The sequence below is a fragment of the Thermobia domestica genome, chromosome 8 (genome assembly GCF_964235325.1).
Source record: "Thermobia domestica chromosome 8, izTheDome1.hap1.1, whole genome shotgun sequence".
Taxonomy (NCBI): domain Eukaryota; kingdom Metazoa; phylum Arthropoda; class Insecta; order Zygentoma; family Lepismatidae; genus Thermobia; species Thermobia domestica.
In genome coordinates, this window is record NC_137461.1 from 108,449,450 (window position 1) to 108,475,466 (window position 26,017).

The following is a 26,017-nucleotide window of genomic DNA, read 5'->3' on the forward strand; positions in this document are numbered from 1 at the left end:
AACTCTTCATACTCACTGCACATACACAACCAAATGCAACAAAGTTCATTTTCTTTGAAACGTTTCTCCATGAAGTATCGCAGGATAGTTCCAATAGCTGTGTTAGAGGGATTCATGCCTTGTATATCCTGGGTTTCTACATTAGTGAAAGGATTTTCAATCCAATCATTACTAGGTTGTGGAACAGGGAAATATTCTCGAAAACTTGCAGCTAGTACTTTCAAGTGTCCTAAAAGTGTTTTGTGCATGTTAACAGAGAGTTTTCCACCTGAAGAACCAATGAAATCCTTGAGCACTGGAAATGATGAATAGTTATTTTTTGTACTCGTATTGCCCACAGATGCAATTTCTTAATCTTAAAAAGACTTCTTACATAACATCTGTGAGTTCCATTTTATTAAAGCACTTTTCAATTTTTAGGCATCGCGGACCCCCTGGCTAGATCCCGCGGGCCCAACTTTGAGAACCACTGGGATAGAGTATTAAAGGAAGCCATAGTCATTTCACGTGAAAACAATAATCTCAATAGAGGGAATAAGTTTCAATTCAGCACTATCTGGAACAGAAAACAGGCGTTCAACAAAGGTACTTCTCATAACTACAACAAAAAACAATCTTCCAATTAAAAAATTAACACTTTTTTATAAATGTATATTTTGTCTATCTTAGAAAACAATGTACGCATTTACAAGAAGAATCATAAAACTTTTAAGAAAACTGGTTGGTAAAATAAAAATTTAGTTGCTGAGGCAATATTAATTAATATAGCCTTGTTTTAATATTTCCTTTATTTGATTGCAAGGAGATAACTCTTTGTTTAACCCTAGAATTATCAAGTCCATATCCACTACGTCTAGTACCAAGGAGGGGTCAAATATGAACGCGTTTGTTTTAAGTAATAGTTACTGAATGTAAGTAAACATTTTAAACTAAACTAATAACATGAACCTTTAAAGTAGTTATACTTCACAATTACCGTAAATGGTTACGCATATGACATTGTTAACATTATTAAAGCACGGACATGTGTTACGTTACAATCTGAACTTCGATTTTGTCTTGGCAGTACATGTATGTATTTACGTTCACGTTTAGAATAAAATTTATCACTCTCCTGTAAGCGTCAGTGTTTAAATGTTTAAATGAGATAAAAGTAACACTAAAAAATCTATAGATTTTGGAAAAAAAAAATAAATTTTGGAAAAACAAAGATGGATTACACCTAGTACCAACAAGGGCCAAACTTATCCGCAGCAAATGAATTATTTTGTTAAATAAAAATAAAGCAGATGATATTATAATATAAAACTTACAAAAGTGAACATTACATTCAATCGAACAATGTAAAAAATCAAGAACTCTTAGACAACACTTTCTCCTCCAAAAATTGAAAACTTGAACGCACGGGCAAAATTGACCCATATTCATAGTATTTCTAGGATTAATATTAGAGAGTAATTCTGCTAAATTACTACAAAAATATATTTTCAAAAATTTTTACTTGAAATAATTCGTTTTCGCCTAGATCTGCAAGAAAAATATTTTTTCTTATTTCAAGAAGAATAAAACCAGTTCTTTTTCTTTTCTTATAAACTTTATTGGTAGAAGTTGTAGTACAATATCAAATGTCTTAATATTACCGTTTAATAGTCCTGTCAGTGTTAGCAGCATCTAACAACCTCTACATAACAATTACCAAATCTTTCTTCATTTATGAAATTTATTTGTTTGGTAATGTATGAGTACTGTATAAATTAAGTTTATATATTGTATTGAGCTAATAACATCACCTAATTTTTCCAACACACAAGATATATTTATACGCATTATATATATATCTTATGCTAACTGTTGTAGATATATAGTATTGCATTAAAGAAATTTCATAAAGAGTCGGGCGAGTTTGTAGGACTTCAATGTGACCACAGTATAAAAAAATAATCGAAGGTGTCCACTGCACAATTCTTATACACTTGTAAGTATATAATACCTATCATCACAGCAGCAAAGTTCTGGAACATGAACAACGTTTCATTTTTCTTTTGTTTATTCTGAGAATTATATAAAAAACGATTTCTTTAAAAACAGAAGAAGAGTATGAGGACTTGACCTCAGAACATCACAGACTAAATCACTGCTTCAGTGTTGGTTTCACTAGTCATTCGATTCGGATGAGTATATGAGTTCACATTTCTTCGATAATGACCAATCATTTTTGCCAGATATACAACTTGTTCTTTTATTATCCCCTTTATTATCTCTGTATACTTTCTAGCTTGATTTCAAATTTGAGCTTTCTGTTTAACTCATCAGCTATGTGTTCTTACAGTAATTAACAGAATTTGACAGGATTCCCATCCATGTAAAAAATATCATCTCCACAAAATGATATATATTACATAACATATATGTATTGTCAATGTTATACTTATTTTGTTAATGTTCTTAATAAGTACATTTTGCTTTAATAACATGTAACATTTCATTAAAATATACTAATTTCTGTGTGTATATATATGTACATATATACATGTTAGTATAGTTCTACCGGTTTATATATTTATAGTTAAGATCTTACAACTATATCTTCTACAATCAAGAGTTGTGCATTATATTTCCTGAAAAATAGTGTGGTATTCGACATTATCATATATTTAGCACATTTAGAAAAATTAAAACATAGTTTATTAAATTGTTAAATACCCAAAGACACGCTTGTCTAAATTGAAATTGATTACCATAATAATATCATCCTTTCTCTCAATATATTTGTAGATAAACTCAAAATAAACAGCATCGCAAACAATATTAAACATATAAATGAGTGAAGATAATTTAAAAATAATCGCATGTTATGTTGTAACAGCAATTTTTTATCAATTAGGAAGCAATTGGTCTTTCAATTTAAGTACTTTGTCTACTTATTTCTAAAAAAATTCCATAGTGAAGTTTTTTAAATGTTATTCAACAAGTTATCTTATACATATTTATTTACAATACAATACGGGAATCAGAAAGTAAATTAACGGATAATCTATTTAACGGAAAATCGAACTAAACATCTCATAGGAGAATAAACAGCCTTGTGTGTATATAATTTCGAACAAGTTAAAAGCCAACTAAGTTTATGAAATTGTTTGGAAATAAATATAAAATTTCAGTCAATCGTAACCAAAATAGAAATTTTAAATATATGTTAAATAATATATTTTAACACTTATTACATAACTTTTCGTATTAGGGAAGAATTCTTTCATTCCTTCTTTCTTGCATTTTTAAGAAGGGATTTAGGTATATATATATTTTTTGAAAAACTATAACACTCTGTGTGTACTTGATTTATAATATACAGAATTTAAATCATAGTTAATGTAATCTGCTTAATTAATGAAAAATACTTTATAAAAGAGCAACTGATGGAAAGTACACTACCTTCTGAGAATATAGAAATTTTGTTATCACTAATAAATAATTATGGTGCAGAAATTGTTGAATGTCGTTCACATATACGTACAGCATTTAATAATTTGTGACACCTACTGTAAGAAAATGAAGTGAATAAACTAGACTAGATTTCGAGTATAAAATTTTAAGAGAAGAATTCATTATCTGAATCTCTGGGATAATTATGTCCCATTCTGATCCAATACATTCAAACTACACAAAAAAGCTGTAGTAAAATGAACTGGAAATTGCTTCATTCCTTCTGGAGATATTGTCATTTCGAATCACGTGAAAATGCATCTCGTGGAACATGAATGACATTTTATTTTCTAAAACTTTATTCAGTGAACTTAGAAAGCTCAATAATAGCCACAATCTATTGGTGGTTATTGGGTTTATTGAGTGCAATAGTAAATTTTTACGTATAGAATTAGATTTTGGAATAATATTTACCGAATAAAAATACTAGGCTATATTAAACAGAAAATAATAATTATTATTTTTACTCTACCAAAATTCGAATTATATAATATACAGTAGATCTCAATTTCAAACAATAATTTAATAATATCATTCACTTATTAATATTTGATAACTCCTTAGTCTGCTTGTTCGTATCTGTTTCTTACTAGATAACTTCAAGCATTGACTTTACATTCAAAGAACATGTAGGTCGTAGAGAGAACATTGGCCATTATAATTAGTAAAAATTTATACTTCTAAATATTCTGATGTAGTTGTTATATACATAGTTGTAACGAATACACACCAACGCTTTCTGAATATTTGGTTTGCCTTCATTTTTATATAATCTCAAATAATACTTTCCATAGTAATAATGTTGTAACAAGATTCACAATACACTCTAACATAAATACATTTTTTTTACAAGATAACAAGCTAAATCTATCCGTTTTGGTGTTACTTTAGTGCTCATGTGAAAATAGTTCTGCATTTTTTTTATAAAATAGAAAACTATGCACTATGGTTGATATTAAAATATTTGAAATTTGTAAAATCAATAATAACAAATTACTCAACTATATTTTCTGACCAATAATCCAGTGACTTTCTTCATACTTTTTGACTATTTACGAAGGACGGTTATTTTTAACTTCCACCTATTATACCAAAACTAGGAGTACGAATAGTTAAAAATTTAGATTGTTAACACTAAAAAGTAAAATCTTATGCATTCAAAACTATTCTAAAACATAAATACGAAAAAAATTAATCGAAATATTCCAGTAGCTTGTTGTTAATCAAATATACTTCTATATAGCTAGATGATTTTATATTTTTAACAAGTTAACTACTAAATTTATTACGAAAATACTCCTCTTTGTACTCAAAACAATTTAGAGCATCATCTCAACAATTAAAATACTTACGTAATTAATATTTTCATACTGTTGAGTTAAAACAAAAACACATACTTTTGTTTTTCGGTAAACATTACCATCTTGACTATAAAAAAAAACATTAGAACTGTTATGTAAATGATATGTTAACACTTCGGTAATAAAATTTTGGCACTTTTCTTAAAAAAAGCTATATATCCTTTAATATTTTTACTTATTAGTAAATAATGTGACAACATAGGAGTAAATAGGCTAATTGGTAAAGCAATATACGAACATGGATTAGAAGCATATATTAAAACTGTTGCAATGATTCCTACAGACTATTTCTTCATCTATTATATTTCGAATATTTTACTCAACATTAAAAAACTTCATGTTAAACTATTGCCTTTACTAGTAGATTCTCTAAATTTGAAAGGGCTAAGGCGTCAACATATATATTGACAGATTTAATAAACATTTTAAAGGTTACTTATTAATTACATTTCTTCAGTTACCTTCTAATATTTTTTATGAGTTGGATATGCTCATCGGTATCTTAAGTATATAATATTCTAAATTTTACTGGTAGAAAACATATAGTGTTCTCAAATGATAGAAGTGCAAGTATTGGGTTACATATTACAAATAGTTTTTCAATACTAATTCAACTAAAAAGAATAAACTTAGTTGAACGGAAGAGTTTACTCAATAGATAAATAGAAACCATTTATCATTAATTATATAAAACTATTTGCTAAATATGACTCGTATATATAAAATATTTTCGCTAAAATTTACTTTGAATATGTGGCTCTCGCTATTTACTTATTTGAGTATTCTATGGCAATTTGCTACTTTTCATAAATGTAATCTAAGCCACTAATTTACAGAAAATCTTTACAGGCTGTATTAAATAATTATTTTCCTAAAATAATAAACATTAAATTAAAAAATGCTGTATTGTTAGTATGTTGATGGATAATATTATTGCAATAAAAACATATTCCAAAACGGGAATAGACCTACTAGTAGTATTGAATTGGAAGCATGAACTATTTACAATTATAAAGTAACTATTGATGTGAAATGAAATCTTTGTGCCGTGTAGGCTAAAGGAGACGACGGTTATGAGAATATATGAAATAGTGAAATAAAGAATGTGGGAGTAAATGGAAGAACTACAAGAAAACCCATGTGCAAGGTGTTCGTTCACCTTAAAGCCCGCTTGGTGAGAGCTGGGAAACTGTTGAAACAGGAACAACTTCCGGAATGAAATTGGTTTGTGATATCAAAATTCAATCTCTAATACCAATTTTTTATTGTTTGATTAATTTGAATTTATTTCTTTCGTCAGCAATGACGCTATATACGATAAAATTTAGAGTTTAAAGTGAAATCTGAACCATTGTAATGCGTTCGATAGTCTCTCATCAGAAATCGAGCCCAGGACCTTATCCACCAAAGTCATGCACGCTAGACACTAACCAGCAAGGAGAAATATTAATTTTTCATCATTAAACTTATTCGGATATATATACTCTGTGCTGAGCATAATATATGTTCTGTATTTGACATAAATGGTCTAGAAAGTCCTCATATGTAAATTTTGGGTAGTTTTTAAGTTGGATTCCATTTTTTTGTATGATTAGCTCTAAACAAATACTAGTATGTGGTTTGTCAAAATAACAATTTTGCAAAACAATAGATACAAAGAAAGGGGATGACAAGCATAAATAACAGACGTTAAAAATGTTTTCTCACATTAAGAAGAGAAACCCTTTTTTAGTTAATTCTTTTCATCTATATAATTGAAAAATAAAATGAGAAAATAAGAAGGATAATTATTAAATATTACCCTAATACATTTAAATCAAGCAAATATTTTTGTATAGAAGTCTCTCGCGATAGAACAATTTGTAGAACAGTAAAGAAATTAATTTGAAGAAACACTTTTGTTATTGCACTAGAGCACAAGTGACATTTGTGGATAGAGCAGACATGAATGTAATGGCACTTTTTTTAAAGCAATTATTATGGAAATTAAGTGATTTTTGGATTTATTTTATTCCATTCTCGAAGATAAGTATCTCCCAAACTTGTTGGAAAGGTATCTATTAATTGTATGCAATATATTATCCATCGATGTACTTCTATACAGCACTTTTGTACTAAATATCTCGAATTCTAACACAAATTTTTGTACTTCGAGAACAATATTACTCTAACGTATATATACAAATTTTCTCCGATAATTTATCGAGATAGAAAATGAACGAACCTTCCTTTAACAACCAAGAGCCAATGGAAATAACTGTTGCAGATATCTGTGTATTTTGTTACTATAAAATTTATAGTATTTGATAGCCATTCATCAAAATATTGCGGTAAGATTTAAGAAACAGACATACCACTATGTTCTAATGTGAAATTAAGACAAATCTATTTGTGATATTCTTCTGACCTTATAGTTATATTTCACTATTTTTCGTAAGAATTTAATATTAATAAACTAAAATTGCAAAATAATACCCATCAATATGTTAATTTTGGTATTAATCTGAATATGTCACAAATTACTGTCGTATTTACGACTTATTATAATAATTGAAGAGTGAAATGTTAAAAATGCCAGTTTTTGCCACGGCATTCCAAGGGATTTATAACTCATAGAATTTAATATCAAAATTGACGAAATAACAAAAGAGTAAGAAAGTTATTTAAGCTTTAAAATGTCATCATTACTGGCCAACATTGGATATATATTTTTTTTTTACATATCGAAAAGAATCGTGATGTAGCCTTCAATGTTGACATCTAATCTAGAAAATATGAATTCCTGTACAAGACGGCATTAGCAAATAAAATTAAATTCTTACCAATAACGGTTTTTTTAAATGTTGGTGTCATTCTGTAAAGATGTTTGAGATTTGGTTAAGGACGAAGTCGGAGACAAATTACATCCTTCCGATATGATTGCGACGGGTTTATCACTGTCACTTGATGAAGAATTCTGCATTCGAGATCCACTTCTTATTGTATATGACAGACTGCTAAGACCAGGAAGCAAAGAACGGGGTAAACTTCCAATAGATGAACTTCTACGTTTTGCCACTCGCGCGGGACTACTAGACTTTGGTTCATCTAAAGAATGGGCATTAAGAAATTGCTTCCCTCGTCCTTGTTTTCTATGAAACCAAGATAAAAAGAAAGGAGACCCACTATCCTTTGTTGTTATTGTTGAAGATCTATCCTCTAATTGAAACACAGATTTAACACTGCCACTTCGTGTAGGTCCGGCACTCGTTAATTGACTGATTCTGGCACAACGTTGTTGGTTTGAATCCAAGCTTTGTTCACACAGACTTTGTTGCTTCACAACTTGTGACCTAGTTTTCCTACCGGAATGGTGCGTTTGCGTGACTTTCAGTTCACAGGCCTGCACTCTTCTACCTAATTGGTGTATTTTATTCTTCAGTATGCTTGCTCGAAGATCATGCTGAGGAGAGTAACTACTACCAAATCTAGTCCCAATACTATCTACGCTACTAAACAGACAAACAGGTTTTGATCGTGCTTGTTGAAATCTTCGTCTCCTGTCCATAGCTGATTCAACATTATGGTCTTCGTCGAAACTTTTGGCCACTGCTCTCACTTTTTTCCCTTCTACCTGAAGCAGTCGTTCCAAAATGTCTAACTCAGATTTGGATAAATTAGCTAAGTCACTTTGTCGAACAACTTCTTTTAGTTCTTGAATCTCACTTTCCAGTTGTTGAATTTCTTGACTTTCTCTCTCTCGTTCCATTTTATCCAATTGTTCTGCTAGCATTTGAACTTCCCAGTCTTTGTTACTTTCTTGCTCCTCATCCTCTGGCATTGGTGGTATTGGTGTTGTTGGGGATATAATAGTATTCGAGGATTCAGTTGAAGAAGACGATGATTCATCATCTGACTGGCTCGGTGAAGATGATGATGATGATGATGATTCAATGTCTAATACAACATCACCCTGCCAGTGGTTGCTGCTATTTGCAGTGGAAGGAAACTCCAATTGCCACAACTCTTTATTGTTATCCTCAGCGGAGTCGGGTAGAGATATTAGTTGTTGGGTTTCTTCGTCCGCTACATGACTTTCCCAGGTATTTTCATAATCCAACAACGTAGCATTATTGCTACATATAGTCTCTTGGTCGGTAATTGGCGGTTTCTTCTTTGGCGAAGTCATTATCACAGTATCTACAGAATCACCCCGCTGCAAGTACATCAAAATGAAATGTTAAACAAACTTCAAAGAAAGGTACATATACGGATATAGTTATAGAGCCCAGCAAAATAACTTTCTGGTTTAAGAAAAGAAGCCTTCATAGACACTACACAAACTTACAAGACTATCAGTAAAAGTAAATCTTGAAACTTTTTGTTTCTTCAATCAAGCAGTACATGAAAACAAAGAAAACAATGTGATTATATTGTTACTTATACCTACACCATTAAAATGAAACTGAGAATTCAGAATTACAAAATAATTACATATACATAATTATACATTATGTATATGTAATTATGTATTATGTATTACATAAAATTAGTACATGTAGTACATTATGTATTACATATACATTACATAATTACATAAAATAATATACATACGCATACATACGCATACATATAGAATTACGCATACATAAGTAGTGCGAATATATAAAGAATCAAAGCACTTGGTACCACACTTGTACAATAATCTATAAAAACCCATTTTTTCCGACAGAATAGACTTTTAAGCTACAAGGAGTCATGGTTAGATAATAATAATAATAATAATAATAATAATAATAATAATAATAATAATAATAATAATAATAATAATAATAATAATAATAATAAACAGTGAGGTAAAAGTACATGGCTAGACTGATGTACTATCGGGACTGTTATTTTGGTGTCCTCCCACTTGCGTACATTCCCATTTCCGTACATGTCAAAATCCTTCCCAGTTGCGTACAAGTGCCAAATGCAATGAAATTTCATGATTTAAAAGCGATATAAGAATTCCCATTTCCGTACAGGTTCAATAGCTACTAGGTACTATTTCTGTGGAGCAGAGGGGGATATGGAATCTAAAGGTTTCGTTTCGAGTAGCAGCCACAGCAAATAAGAGTCACTGAATAGTTTCATTTTGCTGGCCAGCACGACCTTTTTTTTAATTGACGGCACAGTTAAGAGCTACAACAAACTTTTCTCACAATTTTTGCACCGGTAATTCATGCATATATTGGAAGTTCAATGGAGGAAACTAATGTGATTTCAGTGGTTTTTAGCCTTTTCCCGAACAAGAGAAAGCATATATATGAAAGGTTGAAGTCCTGAATTGGAATCCTGAAGTTGTAATGATCGATTTCATGGAAGCAGTAATAAATTCTTTTAGGATAATTTTCCCCTCCGCATTCATAAGTGGGTGACATTTTCACTTTAACCAGTGTCTTTGGTGTAAGATACAGGATTTGATCTTGGTTATAGACTACAAAATCAATGACTTCATGTTCGAATGTTTGCGTCATTAGCTTTTCTTCCGTTAGAAATGGTCGACAGTGGTTGATTGTCTATTCAAGAAGACAACCCCTAAGCTTGAGCAGTTCTATGGCTATTTCATTGACCAGTGGCTAGAAAATTCTACAGTCCTAATAAACATGTGGAATTGTCATGAAAAACGCCATAGAACAAATAATCCCACAGAGGATTGGGATAAGAGATTAAATACTCTGCTAAACAAGCGAAATCCTCATGTCATCGAATTAGTCCGTTTCCTCCAGTTAGAAGCCAGGAGAAGTGATCATGCTTACGACAGAAAATATCTCAGCTTGCAAGGTAAAATAAGAAAGTATATATGCAGCTTGAAAAGAAAAACACTGTTTGGGTAGTTTTGATGTTTCAACTGATGTTAGATGATATTTGGTTGCACTTTCATATACTCATAAGTAGTCATAAACTGTAAATCGTATATATATATATATATATATATTGATCAGCATTACTTATAGGTGGTGGTAACAACGGTAAACAGCCTACTGCACATGGACCAAAATCATAGAAGATCCAGACCAGGGGCGGTATGGCCAGATCGGCAGGTCGGCAATCGCCGAGAGCCCCGAAGCTGTGGGGCCCCCAAGAACAAAAAGATAAAATTTTGGTTGGTATTAAAAACGTTTACATACATTTAGATACTACTCCATGGCATTCAAGCATAGGATGTATGAAAATTATTTCAAAGCTGTTAGCCTATGCCTCGTTCGCATTAGCTCATATTTGCAGTAAGCATTAATATAAACTTACCTCGCAGTACCCAAATTTGGTTGAAATTTTGAAAGAAAATAAACCTGGTGGGCTGCTGAAATTTAAACCTAAAATATGAAACTTGTACTTTAGTGGTATTCAGTAAAGAGTAACGATAGTGCAAGCATTGGAACGCACCGGGACCCCCGCTCAACCTGTTTATTATTCCGTACTTAATATTTATGTTGTTATTCGTTTCTTATGTGTGAGAAAGAATTATTGTGAAATTTTAGATTACTAGCAATTTTGGTATCATTTTTTTCTGTTTTGGGGACCCCCTTTTAATTGTCAAAATACAAGTGACGTTGGAAATTAAAAATATATTCGCTGATTAGTATCGTGTTTAGCTAAATTGTTAGCGCACGTGCCTAAGATGCTCATGGTTTCGAGTTCGATTCCCGATGAAGACACTCAAAAATTTCAGTGTTGACCAGCATCGTAAGGACAATTGGAGAGCTACCTGCATTAAGAGGTAACGGACTCCGGTCTAGAAAGCCGACATTAATGACTTCGGGTGTCGTTGCACTGATTTTGCATCCTCGTGGGCGATGGCAGTTTTTGAAAGCCAAAGTGGTTATGATATTTCAACATTATTAGCTTCCAATCAGATATAAAAAAAAAAAAGAGGAGAGAGAGAGAGAAAAGCAGAAATTCAGACCAGAAGATTGGTTATAGAGCGTTTAATCGACATAGTGTTATTTATAGGAAAATAAGGAATTGTTTACAGAGGGAGGTGGGGAGTCAGAAGGGGCGCATTCATTAGATTCTATCAAAACCACGAGAATTTCCTTGAATTGGTCATGTTAGATGCAAATTATGATGTGATTTTGCAAAATCATGTTACAAAGTGTATTGAAGACACCAAAGCACACAAACTGAAAATAAAGAAAAAAGGGAAGTAGAAGAAAAGTCGACAAAAGGACAAACTGGACGAGGTTCTCTCTTATTTTCTTTTGTCAACAAGATTCATCAAAAAGTTAATCAAGATAATAAATTTGGACGAAATATCATTTTGAAAAAACCTTCAAGACAGTGTTGTTTATAATTTAATGGTGGATAGTACACAAGGCATAGCTTTTATGGACCAGTTGGTAATCTGTGTCCGCTACGTAGTCAAAGGAAAGATATGAAAGACTTAAATTTAACAGTTGTTGATGGTTCAAGTGGACTTGCTTTATACGAATGTACCTAGGTATAAAGTCAGAGCTAGTGAATGTGGCATTAACATTTCGAATATTATAACCTGTTCTTTTGATAGGGCGAGTAACATGAGCGGCTGTTACAACGGTATTCAAGCGCATTTCAAAAGGGAGAATCCGTATTTAATTTACACTGCATAGGACACGTACTAAATTTGGCTGTAGCTGATTCTATAGTAAACTTACTCCAAGCAGAAAATTTATTTGGTTTAATAGAGGAATCGGCTGTTTTCTTAAGTTCTTGTTACAAGAGAATAACTGTCTGGGAGAAAGAGACTAAAAAGAAACACTGCCAGCACCAAACTATGCAGACTCCAAAAAATTGGTGCCACAAGATGGTGGAGTAAGCATTCGGCACTTTCAACTATTGACGAACAGTTTCCGATAAGTGATACCAACTGAGGAAAGGTGACCCATTTGTTGAATGTTTTAAATAAAATATTGAATGGAAGCTTGGATTGCAAATCAAAGTTCGCGGACATAAATATGATAAAGCAATAGTCCAAATTCGAATATGTTCTCATGCCTTTTGTCATGCTCGATATTTTTCTGATCACAACTCCCGTTTCAAACTACTTAAAGAAATGGATCACTGTACAGCTTGGAAATTGGTGCAAATTCTGTTACAACAAATAACGGCTAAAATTAGTTCAGAGCACTTTGAATTTCTGCTTGACAAATCCAAATAGTGTGCAATTACCATGAATAGTATTTTAGAGGATGTGGATGATGTAGAAGTTTCACTTGACTTCGATGAGAAGAGAATTTCAAAGAAAATGCTAGTGAAAAAGATAAAGATGAAGTTTTAGAAGTTACTCCAGTTCAGAAATTTAAACAAATCTATTTCCGTATTATCGATTGTGCTACTTCAAGTATTGAAAAAAAGATTTAATCCAAACAGATATTTTGAAAGATTGTTCATGGCTTCATGCAAAAAAGAAGTCCCTGAAATAGCAGACACTGACGAATTTCTAACAGAAGTCTTTTGTCACCTAACCAAAGTTGATCTTTGACTCAGTGGGAACAAAGTGATCAAATTGATGTGAATAAGTTAAATGAAGATGAATGGCGGTTCAGATTCAGAAGAAGGCGAAGAGAACTATGTCAACTGCTTAGTGAAGAAGAAATGAATCGGTGAGTTGAAAAAGGTACACATTCCAAAAATATAAACTTTCGGAAAACTAAGAAAAACTGTTTTTTGAGAAAACTAATTGTTCTACCAAAACATTTACTATTGTCAATTTGTGTCGTTTAGTGTAGCAAACCTATTGCACATAGTACCTGTACATAATTTTTTTATATATACCATATAATTGTGTAAAGATGTTTAGGAATATGTTCCTTTTTCAAATCAATGTTTTTAAATGCACAATACTTTATCCCAATTAGTGGATGATGTTAAACAGGTTTCAGAAATAAGTGAGTAATATTATTCAATCTTTGCACAAAGGCAAACAAATGTATTTCAAAACTGTTAGCTAAACATATTGGCAAAAATAACTATGTTTCCGAAAAATCAATGGTCATTGTTGAATTTTTCAGAGTAGACAATCGTCAATCATCTTGATCTAGCGGATCAGCAGCTGAAAAACAAAAGCCTTGATCGAAAAGCATTATAAAACGATGTTCCCTTTCAGTTTGACCATCATTAGTATTGTTTTATGTGATTAAAACACACCGAGCTGCGAAAAAGTGCTGAGATAATAATATTAAAACGATTTGTTTTACTTTGCCAATGCAAATCAGTCTTTTTTTTGTTACATACAGGGTCCAATGTCATAACCTACCATAAAACATGTCTGTAATAAAGATAGCAATACTTAGGTTAGGTTAGGTTAGATTGTATTATGAAGTTTCGTGTTATATTCAGACTGTTGTTAGGATAGATAAGTTTAGGTAAAATGAAAATGGTCTAAACTAATTTACAAAATATAAAATACTGAATATAAAATTTACAGGTTTTTCACTGTCATTAAGCGTGTTTGATTTAATTTTGATCTTCAGGTCTTCACAGGTACTGCAGATACCGACCTGAGGTCTGCCAAATCGGTAACCAAAGTTTTTCTTGAAATATTCCAAATAAAACTCATACTTAATTACATTCTTCAAGTCAGGAAATTTTTGTACGAAAAGTTCACGCATTGTTGCTACATTAGGCTGAGCATCGAGATATATGACTGATGTAGACGTATAATGTTGCAACATATTTATGAAATTAATCAATATGTTCATGTATTTTAACTAGATGTGAGGCTGGAACAGTATTAGAACAGTGTTCCTGTTTACCTGTCATGTCAATAGGGAATTTCCAAGAAGCCAAAATCTTTGTCAACCTAATAACAACTTTGCGTGACACAGCATGAAGGCTTATGTACGCATTACGACATACTTCAACTCTGCTCGTTCCTTTCATGGCAAATTACTTGAAAAAGGACTCGTATTGCTTTGGGGTTTGATTTGATGGTCTGAGCCTTGCAACCTCATGCCTCTCAATTAGGCTCACTAATAATGTGTCCTGCTCGTTCTTAAGTCTGCCACTAATTAGGGTTTTAAACCAACATGACCTTAAACAACAGCTCACCTGTTAAGTCATAATACATAACGGAGCACTAGCGCTGTGGCGAGTGCCGCTGGCACTAGCGCGGCTGTGAGTTGAAGAAGGGACATATTCCTGGAATATGTTCTTTCTTCAACTCAATCACGTCTACATATTTTTGGAAAGCTTATTTGCAATAGTGAAATATGCTTCTTTTTCTGCTCTATGGATGTAGATACGTCCAAAGAAAAAACTGGCTATCTCAGTTTAATTTGTGATATTTTTGGAATATGTACCTTTTTCAACTCACCCGTTCAAATGTTCTAGATGCATAGCATATATCTTTATCATTGTTTTAGTGCTGTCACAATCTGGAATTTTTACCAATCTATATACAGCTTACAAGTTTATATTAACTCTGCTTTGTACGCAGCTAACCTGCGGAAGGACCTTCTCAAAACTTAAAATTGTTAAGAATAGATTAGAATAGAATTTCCAAGATTTAATGTCTAAGCTACTTTTTATAAATCTGGAACGAGACTTGTTTGTAAATTTAGATAAAGATTTGATTATAGATGAAGTAGCAATAACGAGTGAGAGACTTAGGAAAAAGTTATCAGTTTAATGAAGCATTTAGACGTTAGGCCTATAGACCTGATCTAGGTAGAAGGAGACTTATTTTCTCTGTTAGTAAATGTTTTATTCATAATATGCCAATATTCTTCTTTATCAAGAGAATACAGTATTAGATATTCAAACATAATTTTACAGGTTGATAGTTTGAAACTTTCTTTTCATGAGTGAATCTAAGTACAATACGTACACAATTTGTATATATTTCTTTGATTATATATGATTTTTTATGTAGATTTTTATACGTCTATGCAAAGTCACTATTTTGAAATTTGAAGTAACCTACGTATCGTAAGTTTCATGTAATAAAGTATGAAAAATGTAAAGTATTCTTGGTACTATTTATTGGTTACTTACCTTATATTATTGATCAAGGCATTGAAAATTTGTTTTTAAAGAATATTATTGATAGAATTTATGTAATTAGGACATGAAAACATACTGTAGAGGTTTGCTATTAAAATAAAGTCCCTATAAAACAATGTGGTAGGTAACTTTACTTAAACGGGCCAATAATAATAGAATTTAGTAACATACGCAAGTGCAAATTTTTTTAAAGGGGCACCTCTAGCTTCATGCAGCCGAGGGTCCCCGGAGATGCCAGACCGCTTCTGATCCAGATATTAGTTCGACGAAGACTCTTTATAAAATCCGACTTGTGTATCCCTTTGATGTGATTTGTGAATTCATATCACATACATTTCGGGTGATACATTGGTCAAATTTGAATTCAATGTAAAGAATTGAGTCGAAAAAAAAAAAACTTACAACAGTATGGAAAGCATGTATGCATCTTTTCGTATTTCCTTGAGCATTCAATTCCATATCCTCCTCTACTCAAACTTTATTAAAAATACACAGAAACAGAGTCAGTTATTAAACATGTACGAAAGTGAGAAAACTCTTATCAATATTAAAATATGCCATGTCATCGCCCATGGCACTTTTACGCATCCGGGAAGGATTTTGACATGTACGCATCTGGGAGGTAATCGTTATTTTTAATCAGCTCTTTTCTAATTTTTGCCGTAAGTTTTTGTGACTCTAAAGCTCTATGTTTGACAGACGTATATTCAATTTGTTTTCAAAAAATATATATAACTCAATGCTGTTTATTGACACCCTAGCACAGTAAAACCACACGACTTGATTGAAGAAAGTAAACGGAAAACATTGTTCTTTTTTTATTGTAGTAGATACACTGAAAAATTGGACACTACTATATACTGTCTCTATTATTTACTCCTTAAAATAGGAAGATTGTTTTATAAGATCTTACAATACATTAAATATTGAGATGGACAAACTCAAAAATGGAAACTATTTTTAAAATTATGTTTTCTTTAGATGGTTATTTAGTTATTAACGAAGGCTTTCATACGAGTATCTTTATAAAGGTATAAAATTTTCAAGCTAATGGCAGTTCAAAAACTTTAAGTGTTGGCTACAGAATGTTTTTTTTTTCAGAAACAAGAATAAAATGAACTATTGAGTAATATTATTTATCTTCCTCTTCTAGAGAAACATGTATAATGATCGAAGTCATAATAGTACTTCGTCTATAAAGCGAATTACTTACATACAGTACGATAGTAATTGTCCTAGTTGAAACAGGTAGTAGCTTAAAGAAGAAGGGTAGAGGTCTCGAATCACGACCGTCCAAAAACAATATTAGATATTTAACTAACGTAATTTAAATTTAAAAAAAATATTCATAAAAAATCTAATTTTAAATATGTTGATTAGTGTAGAAAGTGTTTCAGAGTATCTCTTTTAAGACTCATCCACATTCGGAACTATAGCAGAGAAATCATCTCGAATCCTATCTTAATTGTGCTATCTATTTGTACAAGAACTACTATTATAGGAAATTTAAATATGCCTGTATAAACGACAAACTACTTGTTGTTTTCTTTTATAAATTATTTATTTATATTATAATAGAATAAATTTTAAGAGATAGAAAGTTTTAGGGGTGTGATAATGAGTTTGTATTTGTTTAAATAAAAGATTATATTTATTTTTTTTTTAAATTTTTACTGCATGATCGATAGTAAATATGTTCATTGGTCTTTGATAAAAATTATATTTCGAGAGAGACTAGTTTATACGTTTTATTTTGGCCATGTTTAGCCTCTGGTTCTCGGCTTGGATGTGGGATCAAATAATCTCACTACGGATGACCAGTGTCAGGTAGAAACTCAATCAAGAATAAACCCTATCTGTTAATGCTCTGGATTTTATTAAGAACTATTTTCCTATGTTCAATTTAGGAGCGATTTTCTTTTTTTTAACGCCATTGAACTCGGTAGTACACTAAACCAGTGGTTCTCAACCTTTTTTGACTGACGACACACTTTACTGAACTCCGGGACATCACGACAAATTTGTTTGATATTATTGTTATAAATAATTATTATAATTAATTATTATAATTATATAATTATTATAAATAATAATAATAATAATAATAATAATAATAATAACAATAATACTAATCTATTATAATAGTGAGACCAATTAGTTTTTATAATGAGTCTATATAGCACTGAGCATTATTGCTACTGCTGGAGGTATTGACTGGTAAAGTCTGTCTCGATTTTAAGTAATTATTATTAAATTCTTCATGATCTTTAAATTCGAAAATTTCGTGACACACTTTAGAGGACTATGTAACACACCAGTGTGTCGCGACATATTGGTTGAGAACCACTGTACTAAACAATGCAAAATCTAAATAGACTGGCATGACAAAGATCGAGCAATGTACCTTGAATCGTCCTCTTTAAGTATGGTATAAACAATACACAAGTTTGTCGATCATATGGAATTTACACACTAAAAAAATCAATTTTATGAAAAATGAAAAGTGTTCATAATGACATAATCCAAATCTGAAGATTACTATAACCTTCGAAAGAAACCTGGCACTTCGGATGAAGATCGGTTCCATTGCTAGATTAGAACAGCGTCAGAAAGGGAAGAAAGAAGTAAATAGAAACAGAAAAAGATAGAATGGAAAGAAATCAATAAATCATCAACAAATAAAACAAAAGTGAAATTAATACAACTCAAATGTAAAGTCTCTGCAAGACAATTCTGAATGTAGTGTTGTATTTTGTTTAATCGTACATACCATAAACGGATGTTCAAAGTCGTCAACGTCATGTTCATCCTTATCATCATCATCGCTATCGTTTGTAATACGATTCTGTACGTCAGGATGCTAAAAATAGAATTATAGTCCAATGATGAAAAATAATTTTATCTAATATTTATCTCACTAAGGTTACTACTCATATTTTCTACAGTTAAATATTAATATTAATAATATTAATAATAATAATAATAATAATAATAATAATAATAATAATAATAATAATAATAATAGGAAAAAATAATTTTACATAGTGTTGGTCTTCTTAGTAATCAAACAAACAAGTTAGTTGGAAGTTTATGTAAAACATATTGTACAGTTTCAGTACAATACGTAAAGTTGACTGTCTCTGGGACTAGGCCACATATTAAACTTGTGGGGACAAGAAGACATACACATATGATTTTTTACCCAGTAAGCTTAACAATTTTATTCATAGCGAAGATGATCAGCTTAGTCAACCTTCATTATTATTGCGTAGAAAATAATCTACGATAAAATAACCAAGTGATAATGCACTAACGGATTCATAAATGCTACTACTACTATTACTACTACTACTACTACTACTACTACTACTACTACTACTACTACTACTACTAATAATAATAATAATAATAATAATAATTGCACTGGAAACATTCAGTCTTTTGTTTAACAATGGCACTTTTGCTGCTTTTAGTTGCACTAACTATATTAGAATTCTAAAGTACAGAGATAGCTCAGGAAGGAAGTCACATTGGTGAAAATTACAGTTTTATTGCTTGAATTTAAAAGAATAAAAATTGTCTAACATTTTAATTGTTGTTTACAACAATTAGTAGACGAAAGAAGTAGTTTCAGTTTCTGAAAGAAACTTCTTTTTCTCTTTTTCTTTTCTTTTTTTTTTTACCACTGTGACTTTTCCCACAATACTGTGTTAATCTGTATTGTTCTTCGGAAGTATAGTAAGCATAAGTACAAGAAGTAACAAATGAAGTTCAAAACGTACAATAAACAGCACTTATGATGCTTTAGATTGTATGATAGTTCACATTAAAACCTAAGAGACTAAATAAACAAAAGATTGAGCACACCTCATATGGTTTCGCCCTGAAAGGGGAGAAATTTACTTTCACTTGTTTCCATTCCTCTCAAAGAGGAAGGTTTCGTTAGGAGGGAGATAACACTATATTATTATTATTATTATTATTATTATTATTATTATTATTATTATTATTATTATTATTATTATTATTATTATTATTATTATTATTATTATTATTATTATATCAAAGATTTCTCCTCCAGTTCAAAATTTAATAAATAACAGTGGATTTTAAATTTCAACATACTAAAGGCATCTTTCATTTTTTTGTTTTTCGATTCTCAATACTGAGGTAGCAGAAAATAAAGATTCTTACAATGCAAGACCTATGGATAAATCCAATTTTATTCAGATTACAGAATCATTCGTAACACTCACTTATTAGTTTGTTGCTTCATATATGGTCGTAAATAATTCAATTAAATACTTAGAGAGCTTTGGTTAAAAATTAGAGCAATCAGTAATATGATTTTCCATTTCTTTGTGTACGAATTTAATAATATAGTTCATGAGTACAGTATTCTTTCATTATGTAAGTTCATACACGTCATATAGAAATATCGACAACTGTTTAGACAAATTAGAAATAGTCAGTGGTGCAGCCTAGGGAAATCAGTCAAGAATAAAGAAACATTTAGAGTATCTTGTACAGAGTTTCTACTTTCACTGCTTTATATCTAGATCTATGTATCTATCTACCTGCCTACCTACACACACACACACACACACACACACACACACATATATATATATATATATATATATATATATATATATATATACTACAGTGGCGGATCCAGAATATGATCATGGGAGGAGCTAAATCACATTTTGCAGTTTTATCCAGTGTAAAGCAGGATTGAAGCCCATTTTATCCAGTGTATACCTAAGCGTCAAGGGGGGGGGGCTATAGCCCATATAGCTCCCCTTGGATCCGCCTATATATATATATATATATATATATATATATATATATATATATATATATATATATATATATATAAGCACTACTTTTCGAAAGGCATTCTTCTAGCATTATGCTGACCATCTAGTATTATTATTAGATGGTCGTATGTAGAAGTTTCCTCATGTGTTGGATTTTAGCAGCGAGATATTCTCAACCGACACAGATCAGGAGAAGCATTTGTTGGTTGCTACCGACCACCTTCAAAATTTTCACAAGAGAAGGTAGCTTTAAATGTCTTCAACACATAGTAAATTCCAAGACCTTTAAGGCCTTTTCGAAGCTGGAATATGAAAATAAAATTCACAATTTTCAAGATTCATGAAAATACCTTCCTTTCTGGTCTCTATTGTAGAACCATCTCCCTGAAAACTTTCATACTGAATTCGAATATGAAACTCTCAAATTGATAAAGTGGAAGGGAAAGTGAAAAATGACATTAAAGTTAGTTGATCTCAATAATTTTAGAGTGAAGGCTTCATTTAAAATGATTACTTAAAATGTACACTTTTACTTATATCCCTTTCCCATTAACATATTAGGTATATCTAGTTGTCATTTATGAAGTTAACACACTCAGTTATATCTTACATATAAACAGAAATGAAATATTATTTTAGGAATGCAACACAGCACAGCAAATAATATTAACAAGAACAGCAATATTTAAAAAGATAGATAAATTAGAATTAAGCTTACTTCTAATTCATGGATTCTTCTTTGAAGTTGCGATATGATGATATCTCTTTGTTTAACTTCTTGTTCCAAAGATTGAAATCTCTCCTGAAATTTCTTCTGTATCACTTCCTGTAATATACAAAATCAAATTTTATGTTTCTGAGCTATAGAAAGACGAATAGGATAAATAAATAAATAAAAAAATAAAGTAGGAAAAATTTGTTAATTACCTTGAATTTTAACGTTTTTTTCAGCACTGAGGCTACATAGAACATGAGTCTATATATTAATGTGGAAACATAGCCATATGACCACCTACTAGAAATCGAACCCGTGTCTCCTGCGCTAAGGACTATACAGTAACCACACAGCGATGGGAGAGCTTTAAGAAGTTTGTGTTTTATTTATTAGATGATCGTTTGGTCTAGAAATACATTAGAGAATAACTGTGATATGCTAATTTAATTTGGAATTTTCTTGTATTTATTAATTATATTGAAACTTCTCTATTAAATGTAGCCAATTCACGTTGAATGTTACTATATAAAATTATCATAATCGCCAAGTTACTGGAAGAATGCTCTGGGACTCATTCTCTTCAACTTCGGTAATAAGAGACAAAAGAGATATTTTATTTTATTACAAGAGGCTCAGTAAAGTGTAAGTTACCATAGTCCAAGATTAAATAATTATCTCATTACTTAGTTCTAAAAAAATAGAATTTTTAACAATTTATCACGGTAACAATAATAAAAAGAAAAATATATGTAAAATTAAACTTACACATGAGTATATATAGACAATAATAATACTATCCATGGCTTTGGATTGCATATTGTAACAAAAGTAATACTGGTCAAGGCTTCAACACACACTGTATTCACTTTAATATGTGAATAATTGATAGGTAAGTCCCCTGTCCACTTCATCAGCTTATCTCTTCCTACCTTCTTTATCCAATCTGCTTCTTTCCACTTCCTTATTATCATTCTCTTCTCTATCTCCAATACTTCCTGTATTGGAGAAACTATAATACATTATAGTTTAAATTACAGTGTGTCTTGAAGCTTTGGTCAGTATTTCTTTTGTTCGAGTTCGTAGATACATTGTTTGAAACGTTCTCTTCTATTTGGAGAATAACATATAATAACATCTCCCAGATACATACAATATTTATGAAATCTTTTTATATTGAGTGCTACAGCAAAGTTTAGAGCTAAGTAGGAGGGACATAGAATTAAATTTACTTCGGAAAGATCACTGAAAAAATTATATTTAGTACCTACCTCATAAGATTTTTTTTGTTCAATATATGTATATAAAAACTGAACAAAACTAATATAAACAAAGAGAAGAAAAATAGAACTCTTGAACTTGTCAAGAACACAAACAGCACAACAAAATAAATCTTGTCAAAACTTTTAGCAATAGTATACTTTGAAACAGCCACGTCACATATGCTGATCTCTTTCGTCTTTTTTTTTTTCAAACACTGAAATTATGAAACAGTGGAGACTATGTTTTATTCAGTCTATTCAATTCAAAATCCAGTTCTCTGTTTTCGTATTTAATACAGAATGACTGAAATACCTGACTTGACTTTCTGAATTTATCTTTTTGCTAGTTTAACTTTATTAATTTAGTGTTTTAAATCTTTTTCCATTTGTAGAGTATGTGTAGGTGATGTTAATTTAATTTTCTTATACGATGTAGACATCTTATTCCTTCCTCAAGATCCGTGTGTTTTAAAAGTTCCAACATACATTAGCTTTAGTAGCTGGTGTATATGTGGTGTAGTGTGAATATATAGATTCCTTGAGCTTTTTACATGTCAGTATATTATAATTTCTAAAAAATAAAAAATAACATAAAATATAAGGAATAATAAAATAAAATAAATAAATAAATGAACTTCATTTTCTTTCTCAAAGGTAATTTTGATATATGGGTAAATTTATTCAAATAAATATTGAAACTCGATGTTGGATTTAAATTAAACTAGGTATTGTCAACGTACAGATAATATTTGGTAAATTTGAATTTTAATCATGACTATCATAGTGATTCAAACCTACATTTACCAAAAGTGTTAAAGTGGATTTTCAGTTACCAAGTCATTACTTTGTCTAAATCACTCTCATTTTTATTTTAGAAAATTATTTTTAAAGAAAATTTCTAACATTTTGTAAATCTTTGTGATTTTGACTTCAGACGACTTATAATTTCTTATTACAATCTCCTAATAAGTACTAATTCTAATAAACTCTGTAGCATCAGCTTCAGTCACATATCATTCTTTAATAGGCTATACAGAACATGCGAAAAGTTCATTGATGAATAACAAATTGTTTGAATTCGAAATTACAAAGATTCACAAATTGTTGGAATTGATTTTAAAACGTTTTTCAGTTTGCGAGTCAAATCGCCAAACTGATGGCGTTGCACTGCGTGACTTACTTTTACTAATGAAACTACGTATACCTGTACAAAACTACGATATTAAGATGTGCTAAATTAAAATTCACCAAATGTTACCTGTACCTATATGATACATTGTTGATTTATAAATTGGACATCAAGTTTTAATATTTGTTATAGACGAATTAACTAAAATGTGCCTGAGATACGAACTTACCTTTGAGAAACCTAGAATAATGCCAATTTGATTTTTTTCAGAATTTACAATTTGCTGACAACAATTTTCATACAATAATTTACAAGGAGAAAATCTCAGAGAATCAACATTTCACTCTTATCTCAGCACATATACCAATTGCTAGGGTAGTGTGCAAAAGAATTTTTCTTGTAGAGGCACTAAACTTCGTCGCAATATTATGGAACTTGAGAAGGAAATTAAATATTCACATTGAATGGACAAATTAAATGGATATTACCTACAAATACTTTATAAAGTTGGAAAAATGGAAAATACAAGTTATTAATTTCTTGGAAAAAGACAATGTTGGAAAACAGTAAGACAAAACTGGATTGGTGTTCAATTATATCTACGTGCTCCTAATAGACTGAGTCATGTAAACCAGGTAACTACCATAATTATTATATGATTGCTTGAATCATAGTACACTCCTAGTTGAAATATTTGAATTCCTCATATACGATTTAATGTAGAAAAAAGAAAATATTACTCTTTATTGAACTCTTGTAATTACTTTTATTGAACTTTTGTAGATAAATCTCGTAGAAAAGCCTACTTGATTATAAGTACGTATCAAGAATCTATATTGGACATTCAACACTATTTACGCCAAATTTTCTCAAATTCAGTGTCGAAAATTTCAGGCACTCTTGTGGAAGTTGTATTTATCCATTTCAAAATATACAGGCAGTAAATTGATATCAAGACCTTGACAAAGTGTATTGAACATATGTCTCTATGGAACATATTGCACACAAATCTTTGAGAAGAAAGCAGAACATATCAAATCGCGTGTGTGAAATTCAAAGGTGGTATATTAATTTGCGAAACAGAGTGGAATAGATGAATCAAGCATGACATACTTCCTGCATCATTGTTTCAGTTGGATTCCAAAGAAATGTGCTACACATGAGAATTATAATGGTCATGTTTTGTGTTCCAAACTGCATGAAAGAAAATTAAAAAAAAAAAACTTGTTTCAAACATTTTTACATTTTTTCACAATGTTTGCTTTATTCTTAACATGGCATCAAAAGTGAAATATATAGAGAAAAGTTTCATACAAGAACATTTATGTACCTCTTTTCAAGTTAATGAGAATAAACTTTGTCTAAGTACTTAACTATTATGACCAAACCATCTGAAATGTTCTGTTAAATAGCGAAATTTCCAACATCATTATTTTAAAAGTGGAATGTGTTTCTCTATTAATTCAAAAGCTTTTGCTCAAGGAAAATAAACAAACAAATAAAAAAAATCTGACACTGCACCCTTTGCTCATGAAATGGCGTTGAATATTTGACGATTGAATACTGATTTATCTATACGACACATTTTAAAGGCAAAGAAGAAGAATGTTTCTTACTGTCCTTCGTTTATTCCGAATTGAATAAAAAGACACCACATTTCTTTAAAAATCAATTGTATTCTAATCTGAACTGAACACTTCCAGCCCGGTGTATACCACCTATTGTGGTATAGAGAAGTTTAATTTTAAATTACCTATACACTAATAAGTTTGAATTAAAGTGCTTGTAGTAAGTTGCTCATTTTAAACATCTACCACAAAAACTTAGCTAACAGAAATATATTTAAAACAATCTATCTTTCTTTCTTCAGTTTTTTCTTTCTACTCTTGTGTGGACATCTCATCATAATATGGAGGACAACATAATGCCCGCAGGAAGTCTCGTGGTTTTTCCGTTTCTTCATTCTTTTTCCACCAATTATTTTAATTATTTATTTTCATTAACCATCCGTACCCTTTATCCTAAAAAGCATAAAATAATAATAATAAAAAAAAACATTTCATCATAATACCAAAGTTTTACCCCTGTACAACTGTACCAATATCTATTTTACTACTTACGAGTTTACTTATGATAATTTATATGCTGTAGCACTATACAATCAAATACCTTCTTAAATAATTGAATCCTGTATAGTTATATTTTCTCATCTACATTTAACACTACATATTTCACATAAT

The 26,017-nt window shown here is 30.6% G+C and overlaps 1 protein-coding gene across 1 annotated transcript in view; it reads right to left on the reverse strand.

Annotated features, from left to right (window-relative positions):
* Window positions 1-1,313: 1,313 nt before the first annotated feature.
* LOC145693139 (uncharacterized) overlaps window positions 1,314-26,017 on the reverse strand; it is an 896,225-nt gene continuing 871,521 nt past the window's right edge. Inside the window, exons 16-18 of the mRNA XM_081768874.1 lie at window positions 21,393-21,500; window positions 18,622-18,711; window positions 1,314-9,039 (exon numbers count right to left, since the gene is read on the reverse strand). Coding sequence (XP_081625000.1) covers window positions 7,681-9,039; window positions 18,622-18,711; window positions 21,393-21,500 — 1,557 coding nt within the window. The 3' untranslated portion in view covers window positions 1,314-7,680. The remainder of the gene's footprint in view (window positions 9,040-18,621; window positions 18,712-21,392; window positions 21,501-26,017) is intronic.